The sequence below is a fragment of the Ixodes scapularis genome, unplaced genomic scaffold, assembly GCF_016920785.2.
Source record: "Ixodes scapularis isolate PalLabHiFi unplaced genomic scaffold, ASM1692078v2 PGA_scaffold10__122_contigs__length_95168666, whole genome shotgun sequence".
NCBI classification, from domain to species: Eukaryota; Metazoa; Arthropoda; class Arachnida; order Ixodida; family Ixodidae; genus Ixodes; species Ixodes scapularis.
In genome coordinates, this window is record NW_024609836.1 from 21,065,709 (window position 1) to 21,083,762 (window position 18,054).

The window sequence follows — 18,054 nt, forward strand, 5'->3', positions numbered from 1 at the left end:
GGAAAATCGCGAGCAAACATCACTTTGAATCCAAGGGCAAGTCCTTTTGTAATTCATGATTCGACAGGTATGAAAACATGATCGCGTTACAGAAATTCAAGAGGGACCATGATCTTTCAAACTCTTGCCGGTGCTTGTTGTCTATACCCGAGTTCGCTACCAAAGCCTCGACAACCAGCGATTTATGAAAATAATAGATTTACACTTAAAATCTGCATACTGAGCATTGTGCTCTTTCTTGGAGCCGTTTTTACTCGAAGCAATATTTAGTTAGCGGTCATTTTTATGTGAACTTCAATAATCGGTACCCCACCTGCTACACAGGATGAGTAGAGGTGCGAGATTTGTGTTTTTGCACTTTATTTTTAACTAAATGGTACGCCTCTATGTATTTTAGTGATATCAGCGTTGTCTATTCGTTCACTTACATCTGCTATGATGTGATAATAGATTTGGGTTAATTTATATAAATTTGGGAAGGTCGTACCAAAACGAACAGAATTTGCGTATCAATTAAGACTGTCAACACTTTGTTTTTGTCTTCACCAGTTCAATCCGACATAAATACCCCCTCCCCCCACCCGCAATGCCCATTTTTTTTTTTTTTGACGAAAAATAGCAAGTTTAGATGTTGCGGAACTGGTAGAACGTTGGATGCACATTACCTGCGGTGGAAAGTGATTCTGTCGTGGTTTTTACGGTTAACATAAAGTGTGTGCAAAAGTTGGAACAGAAAGAGTGTCGTTGGACAAAGGTCCTTCTCCATTGCCCAAGGAGGTGTTGATGCTGGTGGCTTTGGGAATGCTATCTGCCTGTACATGCTCACGTGCAGGCAATGGAGAAGGACCGTTTTCGAAAGCTGCTCTTCCACGGAGCTTGTCAACTGATAGATCTAAGAACGTTGGTTACGGTGGCTGCCAAGTCGTGCCTCTTGCCAAAGCCGCAGTTTTGGTAAGATTTTTGAAATGGGAGCTAGTAATAGATTTAGAAACTTGTAAATTAAAGTAGAACTGTTCATTATTTTATAACGAATGGAATTAGGCAGCACTGCACCAGCTAGTATCAGGTGTTGTGAATTCGAACAGCTGGGCCGCGATGGAATTTCGTGGCCGCTCTCTACTATCACTATATTACCCTATGGCCTCATGGGTGGCCGGGGCTAATCAAACGCCGGCGATAGGATGCGACTTCACTGCTGCGGGCGTATCCACGGCATTATAATCAAAAATGCATTTTATGTCTCGGAATGAAACCCCAGTTCGGTGAGGGGCTTTGCGGACGGTCGTTGCAATGTGGCGGCTTGACTGAGGAAGGCTGCACGGGGTTGGGACAGAGAAGTTGGTAACATTGGTGCCCAGACGGAGCCCACGGAAAAAGAGGTTCGAGCCCTCTGGGTCGACTGCCGCCCTCCCGGTCTCTGAATTGGAACATAGCAGTGCAGCATGCTCTGTCCGTAAAAGGCATAACAGCAACAAAAGCAAACCACGTCCCTCCAGTTGCACTGGAGCAGGGATGGGCAAAATACATGCAAATATGTATCGAAATACAAATACAAAATACTTCGTCAAAAATGTATTTAATTACAAATCTAATTACATTTCCGAAAAAGCATTTAAATACAAGATACAAATACAACCAAATGTATTTGGCCTCCTCCAAATACTTTTCCAAATACATTCCTTAAAATTAGCGTCAGCGACTTCAGGGCACCTGCAACGGGTTTCTGGGTGTCTCATTTTAATTTTGCATCGCACTCTCGGGAGTTAGTGTGCGAGGCTCTAGTAACGTAATAGAAATATAATCGCAAAAAAAAAAAAAAATGTAATCAGCTTGTACGTAATAGGTGAAAAAAGTACAAAGCTTCAAGCAGCTTTTTTTTCTTTTTTTTTTGTCAATTACAATTAGTCTAGACCAATAAAGAACCGAGACAACCAAGACGCACACCACTAGCTAGAGAATTTTTTATTGTTGCAACTCGCACCAGTTGCGAAAATCTCGACGGACTGTGCATTTAGAATGTTCCAGGCAAAAAAATGGATGGAAATCAGGCTGGAAAGCATCACAAGTTGTCGCAGGCCCTTATTTAGCCAGTCTGCCTGTGAACGTCGATTTCGTCACTATTCTTGCCCTGGACTAGCACCGTAATCACAAGGTCACTAAACGCTTGTGCTTGATTGAGAGACACTGCATTCGGTGCAGAACGTAGTTTTCTTCCTGCTCTGGACAGTGACAATAAATTTGTGGGATGTATTTTTGCCCACAAAATTGTATTTAATTACAATTGTATTTGAAATACTCACGTTGAAATACCCACGTTAAATACATTACCCAATTTGTAATTAAATACAAATGCAAAATACACGAAGTATTTGAAATACGTATTTCAAATACTTGTATTTGAAATACTGCCCATCCCTGCACTGGAGTACATGTTTTTTCTGCTTTCCACCGACACTGCATCTCTTCCCTTTTGTTGCTTAGTGGTTGCCCGGTTGTTCACCTTGACCGATTCTCAGTTGTTCTTATCTGCATCAAGTTGCAATCTACTGTCTCCTTGCTGCGTAGTCTAGGCGTCAACATTGTCACCTCCGTCTTTTTTCGATCTGTCTGGGTTCTTTGTCTCGGCTGTCTATTTAAGGTTGTTTTGCGAAATAAACTTCGGCTGTGTGTGGGGATTTGTGTTGTCCAACTCTTTTGTTTCCCCACTCTGCAGGATTCAAAAGTTCTTAACCGGCTCGCCTGCACCCTTGCTTTCGCTTCAGTGACCGTGCTTTACGCTGCAAACGTTTTGAGTGCGCCTCCGTCGTGCTTCTTGCCAAAGAAAAAGCGCCATGCGACACTCGACACAAGTTTTTGCGTTCGTGGTGCAGCAAGCAGAGCGACCGTTCCTAGGCCTAGCCGCTTTCAGAATTTCACTGTCCGAAAGTGGACCTCAAACCACGGCGCATATGTTGACGTCAAGAATGGACGAAACATCCTCATAGACAATTCCTTAACCGCAGCTTTGTGGGCTATGTGCGCCGACTGGTGACACTGTTGATTACTCCTGTAACGTCCCATCCGCAGTCTTAACGCATGTGCATATGCTGCCATCTTAGGTGAAAATCTGTTCATGATAAAGCTGGAATATAGAACTGCTCCCAGTTCTATAGTCCAGCTGATTAACTCTCTTTTTCATCTGGATCCAGCTGAATCCAGCTGGATTTGTTTGAAAAGCTGAATCCAGCTGAGCTCGACTGAATTAAATCCAATTTCTAGCTGAATTCAGCTGAATCTAGCTGGATTAAGTCCCATATCTAATTGGATCCACCGAGGACCAGCTCCATAATTCAACTCCTGCTGAACTGATCTGAGTGCTTGCCTAGCTTGGTTTGGCTGGGCTGGGCCAAGTTGGGTGGCACCGCGCCCTCGTAAATGTCTCGGTGGCTGGTTGGGTGGATTGATTATGCGAGTAAATTAGTTCCCTGGGCTGTGCAGGTCTACAAGCATGCAGTACTGGGCCAGCTGCAGAGGTTCGAGGAGGAGGCTGGCCGAGTGTTCCCGCTGACGTTCCGGCTGGAGCTGCTGGAAAATGCCTTCTCGCTGCTCTTTGTGACCCACAACAACCTGCGGAGGGACGCCAGGGACGACGAGGATGCCACAGATGCGGAGGATGATGCCAGGAGCGAGGACCCCCACTCCCCCACGGGCTCCAACAACAGGGTGCACCAGGAGGGGAACCAAACCGCAGGTGCGGACCGTTTGCAGAAATCTCCCAAGAATCTTCCTGTAGCTGTTTTTTTGCTTCTGCAGCGTCTATCACAGGATGCCAAAGAGAACAAGAAATGGATGGAGTTGATAGTTTGGCCCTTTTGGCTCGTCTCAATGCCTGGGAAAAGGGTGCCGTAAAGGGCGACTATTGACACCTTAATCTCCAAAGTTCTATAATGCGTGAAATGCAGGGCCTAAATTTGTTTACCAGACATTTGGGGAGGAAAAAAGACATATTTTTATTAGTATCAAATATAGCGGGGGATATTAATGTCACAAGACCTACGCACCAAGCTAGTTTTTCCGCTAAATTTAGGGGGGAAATTGACTTGGTGCGAAGGTCAATTCCACTTTCCCGCTAATTTCAGAGGAAGCAGGTTTCTAGCTAACATAAATTTTCTCGCTAAATTTACCGGGCAAACTAATGGTGCACTCGCTTGTGTCAGTCGTCTGCTGCAGCAGGTTCTACAGAGCCAGTTCTCGGAATTTGGTGTTGAGTAGGGCAGGGCAGTTTTGCGGAGGTCTATTGGATGCGGACCCGTGGTGGAGCAACCACAAAATATCCCAAAGTCTGCTTAATTGTAATAAGCACACTTTGGAAGCTGGAGAGCTTCTTCTCTATGCTCGGCAGCAGAGGCCCTGAGACTTAAACGCTGCAATTGATCTTTCAGGCGGGGAGGACGCATGCCACGTCACGAGTCCGACCCTCGCCTCGTCTGTGGCAGGTGCCAAGGAGACGAGCGACTCCCTGTCCGGCAAGGGCAGCACGGCCAGCAGCGGCGCCGGTCCCAGTGCCATGGGCTTCCTCTGTCCTCCGTTCCTGGTTCCGGATGTGCTGGCCACCCTGTGCAGCGCCGTGCTGGCCGCCTGGGCAGCGGTGAGCCAGCCTGCCTAGCTTGGCACGGGCAATCCTAGGGGCCTAATGGGGGTGTTATACAGTGTTGCTCCGATTACTTTTCTTTGGCGTTTTTATGTTCCGGCTCGCCACATAATGGTCAAGGTGCCCGAGCCAAAGATGTCACGTACCAGCCAAAAAACAAACAGCAAAGCATATATCTGGCCCTTGTTTGGGAATTTAGGTCAAAGTTGCCGGAGGAAAGCCATACACAAGCCATTCTTTTTTGTCATCCTTTGCTTTTTCCCTTTGCCTACCCCAGTCTCAGGTTTGCCATCATGTTCAACTTACACCAGCTCGCCTGCACTCTGACTTGTTAGTCTTACTCTGGCAATTTCGTCCCAGAGATGTCATATGACTGAAAAACTACCGGCAGTGAAACCTTACTATGCTTGGGCCAAAGAAGGTCAGTCTCATCTCAACCTTCTTAGTGTTCTAAATTTTGGTCCAAGGATTTGCGCTACCTGGGAGCCAGAGAGAGTAAGGAGTGCATCTCCGACAGGTGTGTTGACCCTCAAAAGTGATCTGTCGATTTCCGCCCCTTGTGGAAGTGTCATCATCCTGGCACAGCGCAGACGACTGTTCTCCTGCAGGTCACTGTGCAGCCAAGCAGTAGGCGGAAACCGAGGCAGCCCTTGCATTTACTTTTTGCTCCCAGCATTTGTACGACTAACTGCCAAGATGGCAACATCTTTTGGGACAACTTTGGATACATGGGCGGGAGGGCAAAGACCGGTCGAAGATGCCTTCCAAGCATTTTCGATGCAACATGCAGGTTTCCTGCAATTGTGCAGAATTCTGAGCAAACTCTCTTCTCTTCTTGTTTCCGTCTGCAAGCTGTAACCAATGATACAGCATCTATTATATACCTGCTTCGATTACGCACACGGAGAGTAATGCACCGGACAAATGTGATATGTTAGCTTCGATATAGTTACCAAGAACCCTATTATGCCTATAAAGTCGCCAACCGATTTTTTGGATGCTGATATTTTTGACACGTCAGATTATTCGGACGTTTTCGCCGAACCGTCACTCATCCTATAGAGTTATTGTATAGCATTGACCAAAATTTTGTACGCCATAAAGCTTATTGCTCTATATTTCTGACATAATTTGCGTGATTTCCTCAGTTGGTTGGTCGCAGGTTCACTAGAAGTAGACAGATCAGAAAAGTATACAATTCGATTTTAAACGTGATAACAGACTGTAGACATCAATAAGAAATACTGTAAAATCTCACTTGAGTGAACTTCAAGGGACCCAAGAAGTGAACTTTCACTTAACTGAAAGTTCACTAAACTGAATACAATGTAGACCGCATATAACGTATTTCACGGGAGTCGCGAAAATCCGCACTATAAGCGGTACCGCGCTATAGCCAAAACATCAGTTTTTCAGGCCAAAATACATGCATGCCATCAGACAACTTACCTTTGTAAAAGAATTTATTTTATGTTAGATGAAAAATAAAGCTTAGTTTGAGGAAAGTCTTTATTTCACCAGTCTAGTACACTTCTCTCTCAAGTGTCACACATTTTGAAAGAAATGAGTGACTTTTGCCTGGCGCAGCCTTTTAACGGCGTCGCAGGTTGCGGACGGACGTTGCGAGCGTTCATGATTGCTAACCCTAATCACTTTTCTCCGGTGATGAGAACGCGTGAAAATTCGCATCCTTTATACGGTACGCGCCAGTAATACCTTCAACTTGAGCACAGGCATGCAATGCTCCAAATAAGAAATCCGGACGATGTTCAAAAACACAAATGCTAAAAAAGCAGCACTGCAGTTGAAGTAAACAAACACGACGACACGGGCGTTTCTGCCGTCTTGAGAGTGCCGCCATGACACCGCCGCACGAGTAGGTGGATCTACTCTTCTAGTACATGCTGGGTTATCATAGCGGCACACAACGAAAATTCACAGTCAAGGATAGTGCTTTTATGCGGAACGATGAGCTACCACCATGCCGTCTACATCAACGATCACAACCGACGCCATGTTCGCGGATAGAAGCAGCCGGCCCGCGACTGGCATGCAACGCGCGCGAACACTTCTCCTCGACCTGCGATTGGTCTGTCGTTGCGGTTGTTTTCCAACGCAGCGGAGGAATGCACGCACGTGAACGACACGTGCGTGCGTCCCTCACTCGCTATGGCAACTGAAGCCTCTCTCTTCGCTTCTCCCCGCTTCTTCGAGCAACTTCTTTGCCCCGCGAGTGCCGCTTGCGGCTCGTGCCGTTGTCTAGTGTCGCACAGGGAAGCGCGCTCGCTGCGCTGGTCAGTCGGCGCGCTGTTCCAAAAACTGCACTATAACCGGTATTTCCCTTAGCGCGCCTGCATTTTAAGCGGTATGTAAATACATGGAGTTCTATGGGAGGCGAACCAGTGGTTTAAAAAAGCCGCGTTATACCCGGTCCCACACTATAAGCGGTTACGTTGTAAGTGGTCTATACTGTAGTACATTCACTAGAACATGGAACAGCATGGGGCACAGCATACATTCAGTCAAAAGTGTGAAATGCAATTTATGGAGTCGTGTACATCAATATTTACAAAGTGCATAACAGTTACGTTGCTGCCTTTCTCATTTTGAAAAAAAAAAAAATATAATTTTCATTTGCATTGGTTCTGTTAGACCGCATGAAGTAACAAAGTTATCCAGAGAGTCTGCTTTTCTGCACTTCCTGTGGCACAGCTTGCTGCTGTTGCGAAGCCATACCGCAACGACATCGCCCACTGGCTTGAAATAATCCGTGCAGAGCCGTTTCCTGTTAGCATTGAACGCAGTTTCTTCTTCAAGCTTTGACATTTGCTTTACTATCGTTGACAACGTTGACGGTAGAATCCTATAGTCCTTCGCAACGTCCACTTGCCTTCGACCATTGACCAGACGTTGAAGGATTTTAAGCTTGTCTGATAGAGACAACCCCTTCCGTTTCGTCGTTCTCATTACGAAAGTGGGCGCACAAACTGCCGTCCTGCCGTTTGTGGGGAAAAGGCTCAGATTACGTACCTTTTACGTTCGAGGACCGGTCCGGCGCTCAAAGGGAAATCCGATGCCCGTCCCACCGCGTGGCCGACGGCTACCAGCGAGAGTGGTCACTGTGCCAGGTTCGTTTACGCCATGCCAACAACGATGATGCCGGTATCCAACAGCGTTTATTGAGTACCAGGGGTCCCCAACAAGACATTGCGGCCCTGTGAGCCGTGTACACAGAGTGCCCGCTGCGCCCCCCCCCCCCCCCGACCTGAGAGCCTAAGGGGTAATTGCGAGCGGAGTCATCGCTGGTGGGCCAAGCTCACGCCGCTACCCGTTGTCGCAGGAGTTGGGGGCCAGGGCTCTCGGCAGATGGACGTTCACTAGGGGGAAGAGACGCCGATTGTCAGAGCCAGGGAAAACGCTAGTGTCGAATCATCGCCGGTTGGACGAGCTCGTACGCCGCGGCTCGTCCCGTCGCCCGAAGCCCTATCCAGGACCCCTCGACCAGACGGCCGTCTACTCGGAAGAGAGCAGACCCAACTCTCCCGCGCATTCTCGCTGTTCCCCCGAAATCTGGGAGACGCGCGGAGAATTGCGCGAGAGTAGGCCAGCAAGGTGGCACACTTTCCCCGATATGATACGAAGCGACCAGGCTCGAAGCCAGGCAGCTTTGCCTGGAACGTCCGTGGCTTACACCTTTTTGGGGAGGGGAACCAGTGGCTCCCACACGTTTTACCCAAAACTAATATGGCGAAACGGAACCGATGACAAAGAAGAAACGGACATACCATGTGGTTTGTTTTAGGGGCAAAGCTCCTTAGGGTCTAGCCTTGTCCGGCGTCCATGCTTACATCGATTGCTATCCCATCTGTCTTCTTAAAACAAGGAAAAATGTTTGCGCAGTCGATAGAATTCGAACCTGTGCGGGGAGACCCCAATGGATTTCCAGTCCATCGCCTTAACCACTCGGCCACGACTGCGGGACGACTAGGGGGCTCTGAGATGTGGTAGTAACTCGAGAGCTGGGGATGTCATGGATGAAACGTTGCATGCAGCCGCTCAACGTCTATACAGGAGAGGGTGCTGGGGTCAAATGCATATATAATCGCGTTAAAATTTGCATGCATTGGCTCAACTTATATAAACGAGAGGGCGCTGCGGTCAAATGCTCAAATGCGTATATAACCACTTTCCTTACCGCACATTCTCTTTCTGACATGGATTGTTACTTAAGCGTTGGAGATGCATTCCCACGGCTTCTAGCAGCTCCAAGCTGATCTGCTAGAAGAACCACTGGCTCTGCATTTCACCGACCATAAAGCAGTAATAATGAAGTCGAAACGCAACCTGGAACTCAGCACTACCTATGAGCAATAAAAAAAAAAAAAAATCCGCACCATCAGCACCACCTATGAACAAAATCAGTATCATCAGCACCGCCAGAGCTTTGCCCCAATCAACATGATTCACCACATGGAGATGCTGTCATTTTTTGTTTACCGCACCGCTGCTTTGCCTCGGCGGCACTGTAAACACCAGCGATGATACTCCGCCGCTGCAGTGACGGCGGGGCGGCGAGCATAGGCCATGCTAGCACTGCAGAGCGCAAAACTTTGTTCAACTGATTGCAAAAATAATCTTGGGTCCACCGATCAAGTTCGTTAAACTGAAATATTCGCTATTCCGAAATTCGTTTTTCGTTTTAAGTGAAACATTTTTGCAATGAAGGCATAGGAAAACCGCCAGGGATTTTTTTAAAGTTTGTCATTCTGAAATATTCGTTAAACCGGCGTTCAGTCAAGTGAGAGTTTACTGTACTCCTAAACTTGTTTTATTTTTAGAGCTACCTGTATGAAACTCTCAGGGTATATTGATAGCTGTTACGATGGCACTTCATCGTCCTTTATTCAGCAAGTGCAAAGACATGCGGCCTCAGCTCTGGCCACGCCCCACGCACTGTTCCTGATTGAGCTAGAGACATATTTTGGGACTCTTAACTTACCACCAATCTCTTGCAGTCTTCTCTCGTAAATAATATGTAAATAGACCACCACATAACTCTGGCGACGAGGATAAACCTAAATGGTTCAGTGAAGATACCCAAAGGTTGAATTCCGGACTACACTCCTAGTACGAGTTGGACATCCTGGAAGGAACGGCTCGAATTCTACATCGCAGAGTTGTCAAAGAAGCTAGTGCTACTTTTCAGCCTATGCAGGGAGGAAACCTATGGCGTGGTTTGTGGTTTACTTCACCCACAAGTGCCATCTGAGGTCTACGACGACGTTGTGCAATGTCCATGGCAGCATTTCGAGTCTGATCCATCGGAACTACTCGGGAGATGGCGATTTTACAAACGTGTTCAGGAGCCTCACGAAACCATTCCCGAATACGTCGATGTTCCACGAGCTCTTGTAAAAGATTACAACTTCGGCACAACAGTGGTCACGACCGTGGCACCTGCCACGACAAGCGCACAAGTGCTGAGCTGCTCCACTACCCGGAAATCGGCAAGTGGCGCCGGGAGAACCTTACAGCAAATATCGGGAGCACAGGTAGTTACATCTACAGTTCTTCCACTGGAAGTTACGCTATGCGACCGCTGCATGTGGTGCCTTCAAGACGTTCACCTCCAGCAACGATTACTCTCCGAAAGAGTCGTTGCTTTCCAGAAAGTGTTTGATTTGGCTAAGGCAATGGAATCGACAACAACCCATCAATCAAAAATGAGAGACAATGTTGACAAGATCCATCAAAGCTCCTCCGAACAATGTGATACTGGATCAACGGCAAAGCTGAAAAACCGGGCCCAAAATCGTTGCTATAGGTACAGCAACGACAATCACTGACCGGAGGTCATCTTGAGATGGCTTGGATTACAAAGAAGAAACAAGGACGAAGCAAGAAGACTCATCAAGTGAGTGAGTTGAGTGCTGACCGTGATACAGAACTTTACACCCTCCACAAAACATATGAGGGACCACCAGTCGACCACATTTTCAGATTACCCTCACCATCTACGGTAAAACCTTCCAAATGAAAGTCTACTTGTGAGCTGCGATCATGCTCATCAGTGAAGTAGCCTTTCGCTGACTATGATCGAAGGGAATGTAAAAAGTGCAGTCTGAAGAGATGCAACTGTACACCTAGTCAGGTCAAATGCTGCCAGTTCTCGGTAAGATTCAGGTCAACGTTCTGTAAACAACCGCCGCAAGAATGCAACCAGTCAAAGTCACTCTGCATGTCGTAAAAGTACAAGGAGCAAGTCTCCTCGGCAGGGAGTGGTTTGCACCATTGGACATTTGCCTCTCTGGAGTGAATGCCGTGACCTCCACCTCGTTGGATAAATACTAAGATGTTTTCACTGAACTGCAGAACAGTCATCCGCTTTGACCTCGAGCAGCCGCGCTGGCTTCTGCTACAGAGCATCTGATACGACGTGTCGCAGCCAATTTAGGTGCCGTTTTTCGCGGTTACGGGTTTTAGGTTCCGTTTCTTGGCGGTTACAGATGCCGCCATCTCCACTCCATGGGACAGTTAATGCTTTTGTATTAATAATAAAAGTTGCGCAGCCCTCAGGAATCGAACCTGGGGCCCCTGTGTGCGAGTCGGGCGCATTGGCACCCTGCCACACATGCGGCATTACTCCCCCACTTAACACACTCGTCGTCCCAATGCAGCACAAAAGAATATGCAAAGAAAAAAATGAAAGCCGTTTACAACTCCCTGTAACGCCGAATTAGAGCGCAGTACTTGAGGAGGAGGAGGGAAGGGTACTGATGGTCATGTGTTCTCGGGGGGGGGGGGTCACGTGACCTAGAGGGGGGAAGGTCACGTGACCATGGGCAGGTGTCACGTGACCTCGGGTCACTGAAGGTACTCGAGGTCCTCCCGAGGTCCTCCCGAAGGAACCCGAGGTCCTCCTGAAGGAACCCGAGCTCCTCCCGAAGGAACCCGAGGTCCTCCCGAAGGAACCCGAGGTCCTCCCAAGGTCCTCCCGAAGGAACCCGAGGTCCTCCGAGGTCCTCCCGAAGGAACCCGAGGTTCTTCCGAGGTCCTCCCAAAGGAACCCAAGGTTCTTCCGAAGTCCTCCCGAAGGAACCCAAGGTCCTTCGGGAAAATGTACCCATAATGAACCACGCGGTTACGCTGACGGCGACGCCGACGCCGCTCAAGCCGGAAACGGGTGCCTAAGAAGGAACGGCACAATCAGAAGTCAGTTCTCAGACGGTTCACAGCTGTATCGATCATAATACGGTTTGAGATAGACGACGTGCACCACCTCGGGTTGTACCGGGCGTCTTGCAGATGGCCGCGTTTCGTCGTGAAGAACTTGGTAATTGAGATCTTCGAGGCGTTTGATGATCTTGTATGGTCCGATGTATTGCTTGAGCAGTTTCTCGCTGAGACCGTGGCGACGAATTGGTGTTCACACCCACACTTTCTTCGTGCTGGAAGTGGACGCTGCGGCATTGAAGGTTGTACCAGCGAGCTTCGAAACGTTTATGATCGTGGATCCGAAGCCGGGCAAGCTGCCGTTGGTACTCGTGACATGATTAGGCAGACAGATGGATGGTCTTCGGAAATCTTGGCTAGCAGTACTCGTCACGAATACGGGAAAGTCTCCTGCTGTAGCCGAGGTGCCCAGCTGTTGGGTGGTCGTGTCATGCTTGTAAAATTTCGGCCCGAAAGCTGGTAGGGACAACTTGCAACCATGCCGGGCATTTGGTCCCGATGGTATTTTTGAAGAGCACACATCGTTGAAGGACTGGACTTGACAGGTCTCGAGAAAAGACTCGGAGAACTGAACTTCCTTGACCTTCGAGGTGGTTAATCGTGGCGTTTTTTTTTGAAGTGCTTCCATGTTGGCAACGCTACGTGCGCTGAGAAAACTAGCGTCGTTGTCGTCGGTGCTGGTGGGAGGAGATTCAACTGGGGCCCTAGAAAAACGGTCGGCGTCGTTGTGCATGAGATGCTCGAGTAACGCCACCACTGCGCTACCTCACCGGACACCGTCTACTTCTGCTGGCTTCATTAAATGAAGAAGGCCTACTGCAGTGTGCATTCAAAACAATATTTAATCATTTGTGAAAGTGTTGTTAATGCCATGTTTCATAGTTTGCAATCAGTGGTGTGGTAATTAAGGTAAGCAGTGATTGCCTTGTCCTACCATTGTTGCGCATGAAGGCATCATGGGACAAAGTTAGTCATGCCCTGCTGTCAACCCTTGACGACACGCATTGGAAATCTCTTAATCCCTCTTTTTCGTAATGTGCGAAGTGGTGCATATACTTTTGCTGCCTCGCAACAATGTCTGTCGACTTGATCCAACAACGTCTGTCCAAGCTTTGCATCTAGAACCGGCAGACATTGTCAATGTCGTTATATCATGGAGCAGAGGACGCGCTTTTGACGGCGGAGGCACTTGTAGTGGCCGCATTACACTTGTGGCCAAAGTATTTATGTTATCCCTCCTTAAGCCATATTTTGAGTATGTTCATGTTTTTGGAATGGCCATTTGAACCAAGGCTCAACATTTTACTCTGTCTGCTTGCTCTGGAAGCCATATTTTTTTGCATGTTCCAGTTTCATAAGCAAAATATGTCTAAGTGCTGACTGTTGGGCGGGTTGGTATTGTGCATTTGAAAACAGGACGCAATTTAGGACAAGGACAGTGGAAAACAGACAACACAGAGCGCTAACTGTATAATCTGAGACCATTGTGTATACACACTGTGCAGCCGCAAAAACCCTTAACCACTCAACTTCATGTCACCAATTGCAAATATGCTACCTCATTTTACAGCAAAGCTGTTATGCGCTAGGATCTGAGGAAAAATGCGTTCGCGGATGTTGACAGAATACTCCCCATTGATCGTGGCAAGTATGAATAAATAAAAATAAAAAGAGGGGGCAACCAATGTGAATCAGCCTTCCTTGGTATTCATAGATAGTGAGGTCCTGATCCCTTGTAATAATCTCTTTGCATTGTCCTTGAGGTCGTCCCAGAAGTCGTCCTTGAGGTCGTCCTTGATGTCGACCTTCAGGCGTCGCCCTCGAGGTAGTCCTAGAGGTCGTCTTTGAGGTCTTCCTAGACGTCGTCCTCGAGGTCGTTATAGAAGTCGTCCCTGATTTAGTCCTAGACGTCGTCTTTGAGGTCGTCCTAGAAGTCCTTGATGTTGTCCTAGACGTCGTCCTCTAGGCGTCTTCCTCAAGATCATCCTAGAAGTCGTTTTTGAGGTCGTCCTAGACGTCATCCTCTAGGCATGGTCCTAGACGTCGTAAAAATAACAGCTTCGCTGGTCCTCCATCTTCACGTGAAGTGGAAGGGCTCTACAATTTTTTGCCTGGTCAATTGAGGCCACACTAAAACACCCCGTGCCGGAACTTTTGATGTGTTCAGCCTCAATTATCTCTCTAACCGCCTTGTCTTCGTGTTTGGCGAGAACGGTACACGAGCCAAATAAAGGTTCACATTTGCAGTCGTGATAGTGACACGAAGAACGGCCATCCTGAAATCTGTTTACTTTCTGATTGTGTTCTCTTTGTCTGTCATTAAAGTGGTCCCAATCTGGTCTATGTTCTGTGCAGTCAACCAAGGAGGCCCCGACAATGCCCACTTGGCCAGTCCAAACATCTGTGAGCTGGGACGAGTTTGCTTTTCGGTTGGACCAGCTTCGCAAGCACATTGTGGACGCTCAGTGGCGCTACGAGCTCATCACCTCAACCTCCACGTTGGATGCCGGCCCCCAGGACGAAAGTATGGGTCCACCACCAGGCTCGTCCTCTTGGACAGGCAACAGCGAAAGCTCTCGAGGTATTTGGGATTCGGCCATCTTTGTTGGCGCCTTTCTGCATCTTTGTTGTTGGGATGTGGGGGACTAGAGGTTCCTTAACTTTTCGATATTGAGAGACCTCTATTTGCCAAGACCCCTGTCCGATTTTGGCATTGATGCGATAAAGCATTACAAATGCCTATAGACCTTGTAAAGAGTGATGCACGCACTAGGAAGTGTTTGCCTCACAGTTATGCATCGATGAGTGGCTCGTGTATTTAATACGCAATCCTTTGCACCTTGATGTTTGGCTTGGTGGTTGCAGAGTTCTTTCGATTGTCATTTTAACACGATCTTCATGACCAGTAACCTGCCATTTGAACTATACGAATGCAGTTCATCCCATTCTATACATTTCATATTTTACGAGAATCACAGTCTACATGTGTTGGGTCCCAGCCCAGCACGCACATGTTTGTCGCTTTGGAAGGCGAGCAATGTACGCGCCACATGTATGAACGCTGAAAATGGCTTTAACCAGAAGCGCTTTTCAGAAATGGTCTATAGATTTTTTGCTAACTTACTTAAGCACCAAGGAGCATATTCATGCCACAAGAGTAGTCACATGTGCTGGTGCCTGTAACAGTAACTTTTCTAAAGAAAATCTAAAACAAATGGCACATTCCTTCAGGTTATACGAGCGTGTGGGGCATCTGTACCTACATTCCGAGCATTTTCTGTGGTGCTTTGGCAATTTGTCAAAAAATGTATTGCGTGACTCTTTGACCTTTCCTCGCCAGACATCTTCTAATAAAAAGAGAATGGATTTACTAGCGATATCATGAAATCAGCGAGCCGCAGAGCGTACTAAGTTCCAAAAGCGGTTTAATCAAAATTCCAATTGCTCTGTTTTTTTTTTTTTATTTTCTAGTTTTTATAGTTTAGCACATAGGCCAAGGTCATACTTTGTGCAAATATTGAAACTTCAAATAGCACGAACGCCCAGGTTTTCTCACTGTTAGACGCGAGAAAGGCGGACATAAGCGTACCCGATTGCCGGCCGTGCGCCTCGCTGCCCACAGGTGACGTCATGCTTGGGTGGCGGGGAAAACTGTGGAAAGACTAGGGAGTATGTTGTTTCGGTTTTGGCAGCAAACAATATATCACTTTTTTAATTAACTAGAGTAAACCTGGAAGAACGAGATAGCATTTCGGAATCAGGAAGCCATCCGCATTTAGATTATGCCTTTGGATTAGGTAGCTTGAGCAATCGGCAGGGTTCCACTTTAAGAAAGTTGTGTTAGTAACATTTGTTTGCGAGATGGAGTTGTAACGATAAATGATAAAGAAACATACGTGAAAGACTTTTCAATGACGGGAAAGAATTGGTAACAATAAGCTTGTTTGCATTGCGACTGTCGGCACAGTCGAGCCCGGTTATATCACACCCGGGTATTTCGAATTATTGTTTATATCGAACAGTCTAAACACCCCTTTGAAAATAACATAGAATGGTATAGGAGCATTGTTTTTCTGTATCGAACTCCCACAGCGGGAACACTTGATATAGTGAACTGAAACGGCCGCTGGTCACTTCTCCCGCGGTTGGATTGCGCCGGCGGCAAGCATAGCTCGCGTTGCGGGGCTGGCAGACTACCAAGCCAGCATGTGCACACGGGGATATGCAGCGAAAGAGCAGTAAAGCAGTTGTAAGAAAGAAAAAAAAGCAACCGTAGAGAAAAAAAAAGAGCAGGGAATGCCTCCTGTTGGAACGGTAGCGTGTGCTGTTTCCCCGAACATTGCGCAGCGACAGCGTCCTTAGCCCCAAAATAAAAAAGAAGCAAATAAAAAAAAGTCTTAGTCAAGTCGAGTGCGTCGACAATGGTTGAGCAATCACATTTTGAATGCCTTTGTTTACCTTTTCTTTCGCCATTTTTGCTTTGCCCGTTTCTTCTTCTTTTGCCTTTCTTTTTTTGCTGCCTGAATTTAGTGAGGTTTCTTTTTTGTTGCTTGCTTAACTTCATTCCATAAATGGAGAGATTTTTTTTTTTTATGTGGTTTTTTCTTTGGTTCTTTCATTTTTTTAAAGTTATTTTCATGTTTTGTTGCCGGCGCTGTGTGGAAGTCACAAACATTGTTGCGTAAACGCTGTGGTGTTTGTGATCTTCACCAACTAAGCTCTTCTGTATTTAGCGGCTCTTAGAGGCTCTATTTGGTAAGGTCCCGTTCGTTGCGTCCTTCGGTATTTGCAGAGACCCTCAAAAATTTCAACTGAAGCTTAAGTGAACATATTTTTGTATATCAAATTATGGGTATATCGAACTATTTTACGATCCCCTTTGATTTCAATATATCCGGGTTCGACTGTACAATGGTAACTAGAAAAAATAAAGCGGGATTCATGATTTTGAACAGATTCCGATTGGGAAATGAGTGAGTCAAGACCGGGGTCTCTGATAGATGCTGCAGATTCCAACCTACTAGGAACATTCCATGTTCATTGCAGACGAACTTCCCGTCGCCCCACTGCGGAAGCTGTCGCGAAAGAGCAAGCGGAGGCGGCGTTGTTCGTCCATGACGTTGGATAGCAGCCAGCGCAGCATCATTGAGAAGATGTTGGCTGGGCCCGAAGCACTCCTGCGCTACTGTCTTTGGCACAGCAACTACCGCAGTGCAGGACAGGTTGTTCAGGTGAGTGCACCGTCGATCCTGCAGATATTGCGGTTGAGAGCTTTGCATAGGAGGACACTTATAATGGAGAGTTTTAAGGAAAAGCTTTGCATCTCCCATCGATCTAGCCACGTCTCGATACAATTGCCAAACGACATGCTATAAGTCCACACTTAGAACACAAAAATGTAGGGTGTGAATATTCAAGTTTCAAATTTGAATCGAATAACGATTCAAACGAGACGAGACGACTTCGGAATAATTTGATTCGACTTTCGGATTTGGCCGCGCCAAGACGCTGCGCTGTGGCGAATGATTGTACTAGACACCAAGCAGGCCTGTCTGTGCCATTTCATCGTGCCATGTTCACACCGCCATTGGTGATGCTGCCAAGGCGGAGATAGCGCACTCTTTTTAGGCGTTGCACCCTCCCCATAGCGGAAGTATTTTCCTGTCAACTCTATGTTATCTATTTATTTTTCTGCATATAGATCATTTCAGGTCATCCCAGCCGTGGGGAGGGAACAGCTATCAGCAATGGTGAACAGAATAAACAACAAAAAACTAAGCACCCTAGAAAGTAGTTTAAAACAACCATATATTAAAACAAAGACGCATGATTGGTGACATAAAGTTATTGTATACGAGCGTACGTGTAGACCTATGGACGTTATTCTCCAGCTCGACCGTACGTGGGAAGAAGTAATTTTTAATACAATTAATATGAGACTGAAATGGTACAATGTCTTTTTGCGAAAGAACCCTGATGGGAGGGTCCAGCCGACTGAAAAGTTACGCAACCCCAAAAGTTCAATTTCCTTTCAGTTCCGGCTAATTGAAGGTGCAGTGCAACAATTTTCGGAGTTCGACCAATTAATTATGGAAATTAATGTGTCATCTATGAAACGAAGAACTAAAAATGGTGTTTATTTATTTATTTATTTGGTACCTACATCGCCCGAAGGGCATTAGAGTGGGGGG

The 18,054-nt window shown here is 47.0% G+C and overlaps 1 protein-coding gene and 1 non-coding gene across 2 annotated transcripts in view; one reads left to right on the plus strand and one right to left on the minus strand.

Annotated features, from left to right (window-relative positions):
- LOC8042925 (zinc finger FYVE domain-containing protein 26) overlaps positions 1–18,054 on the plus strand; it is a 207,899-nt gene that overhangs the window by 35,582 nt on the left and 154,263 nt on the right. The window contains exons 7-10 of the mRNA XM_029966725.4: positions 3,478–3,730; positions 4,422–4,627; positions 14,219–14,444; positions 16,910–17,094. Of these exons, the coding sequence (XP_029822585.3) occupies positions 3,478–3,730; positions 4,422–4,627; positions 14,219–14,444; positions 16,910–17,094 (870 nt within the window). The remainder of the gene's footprint in view (positions 1–3,477; positions 3,731–4,421; positions 4,628–14,218; positions 14,445–16,909; positions 17,095–18,054) is intronic.
- Positions 8,526–8,607, minus strand: Trnas-gga. Its single transcript has one exon. It is a non-coding gene; the product is annotated as a tRNA-Ser (tRNA).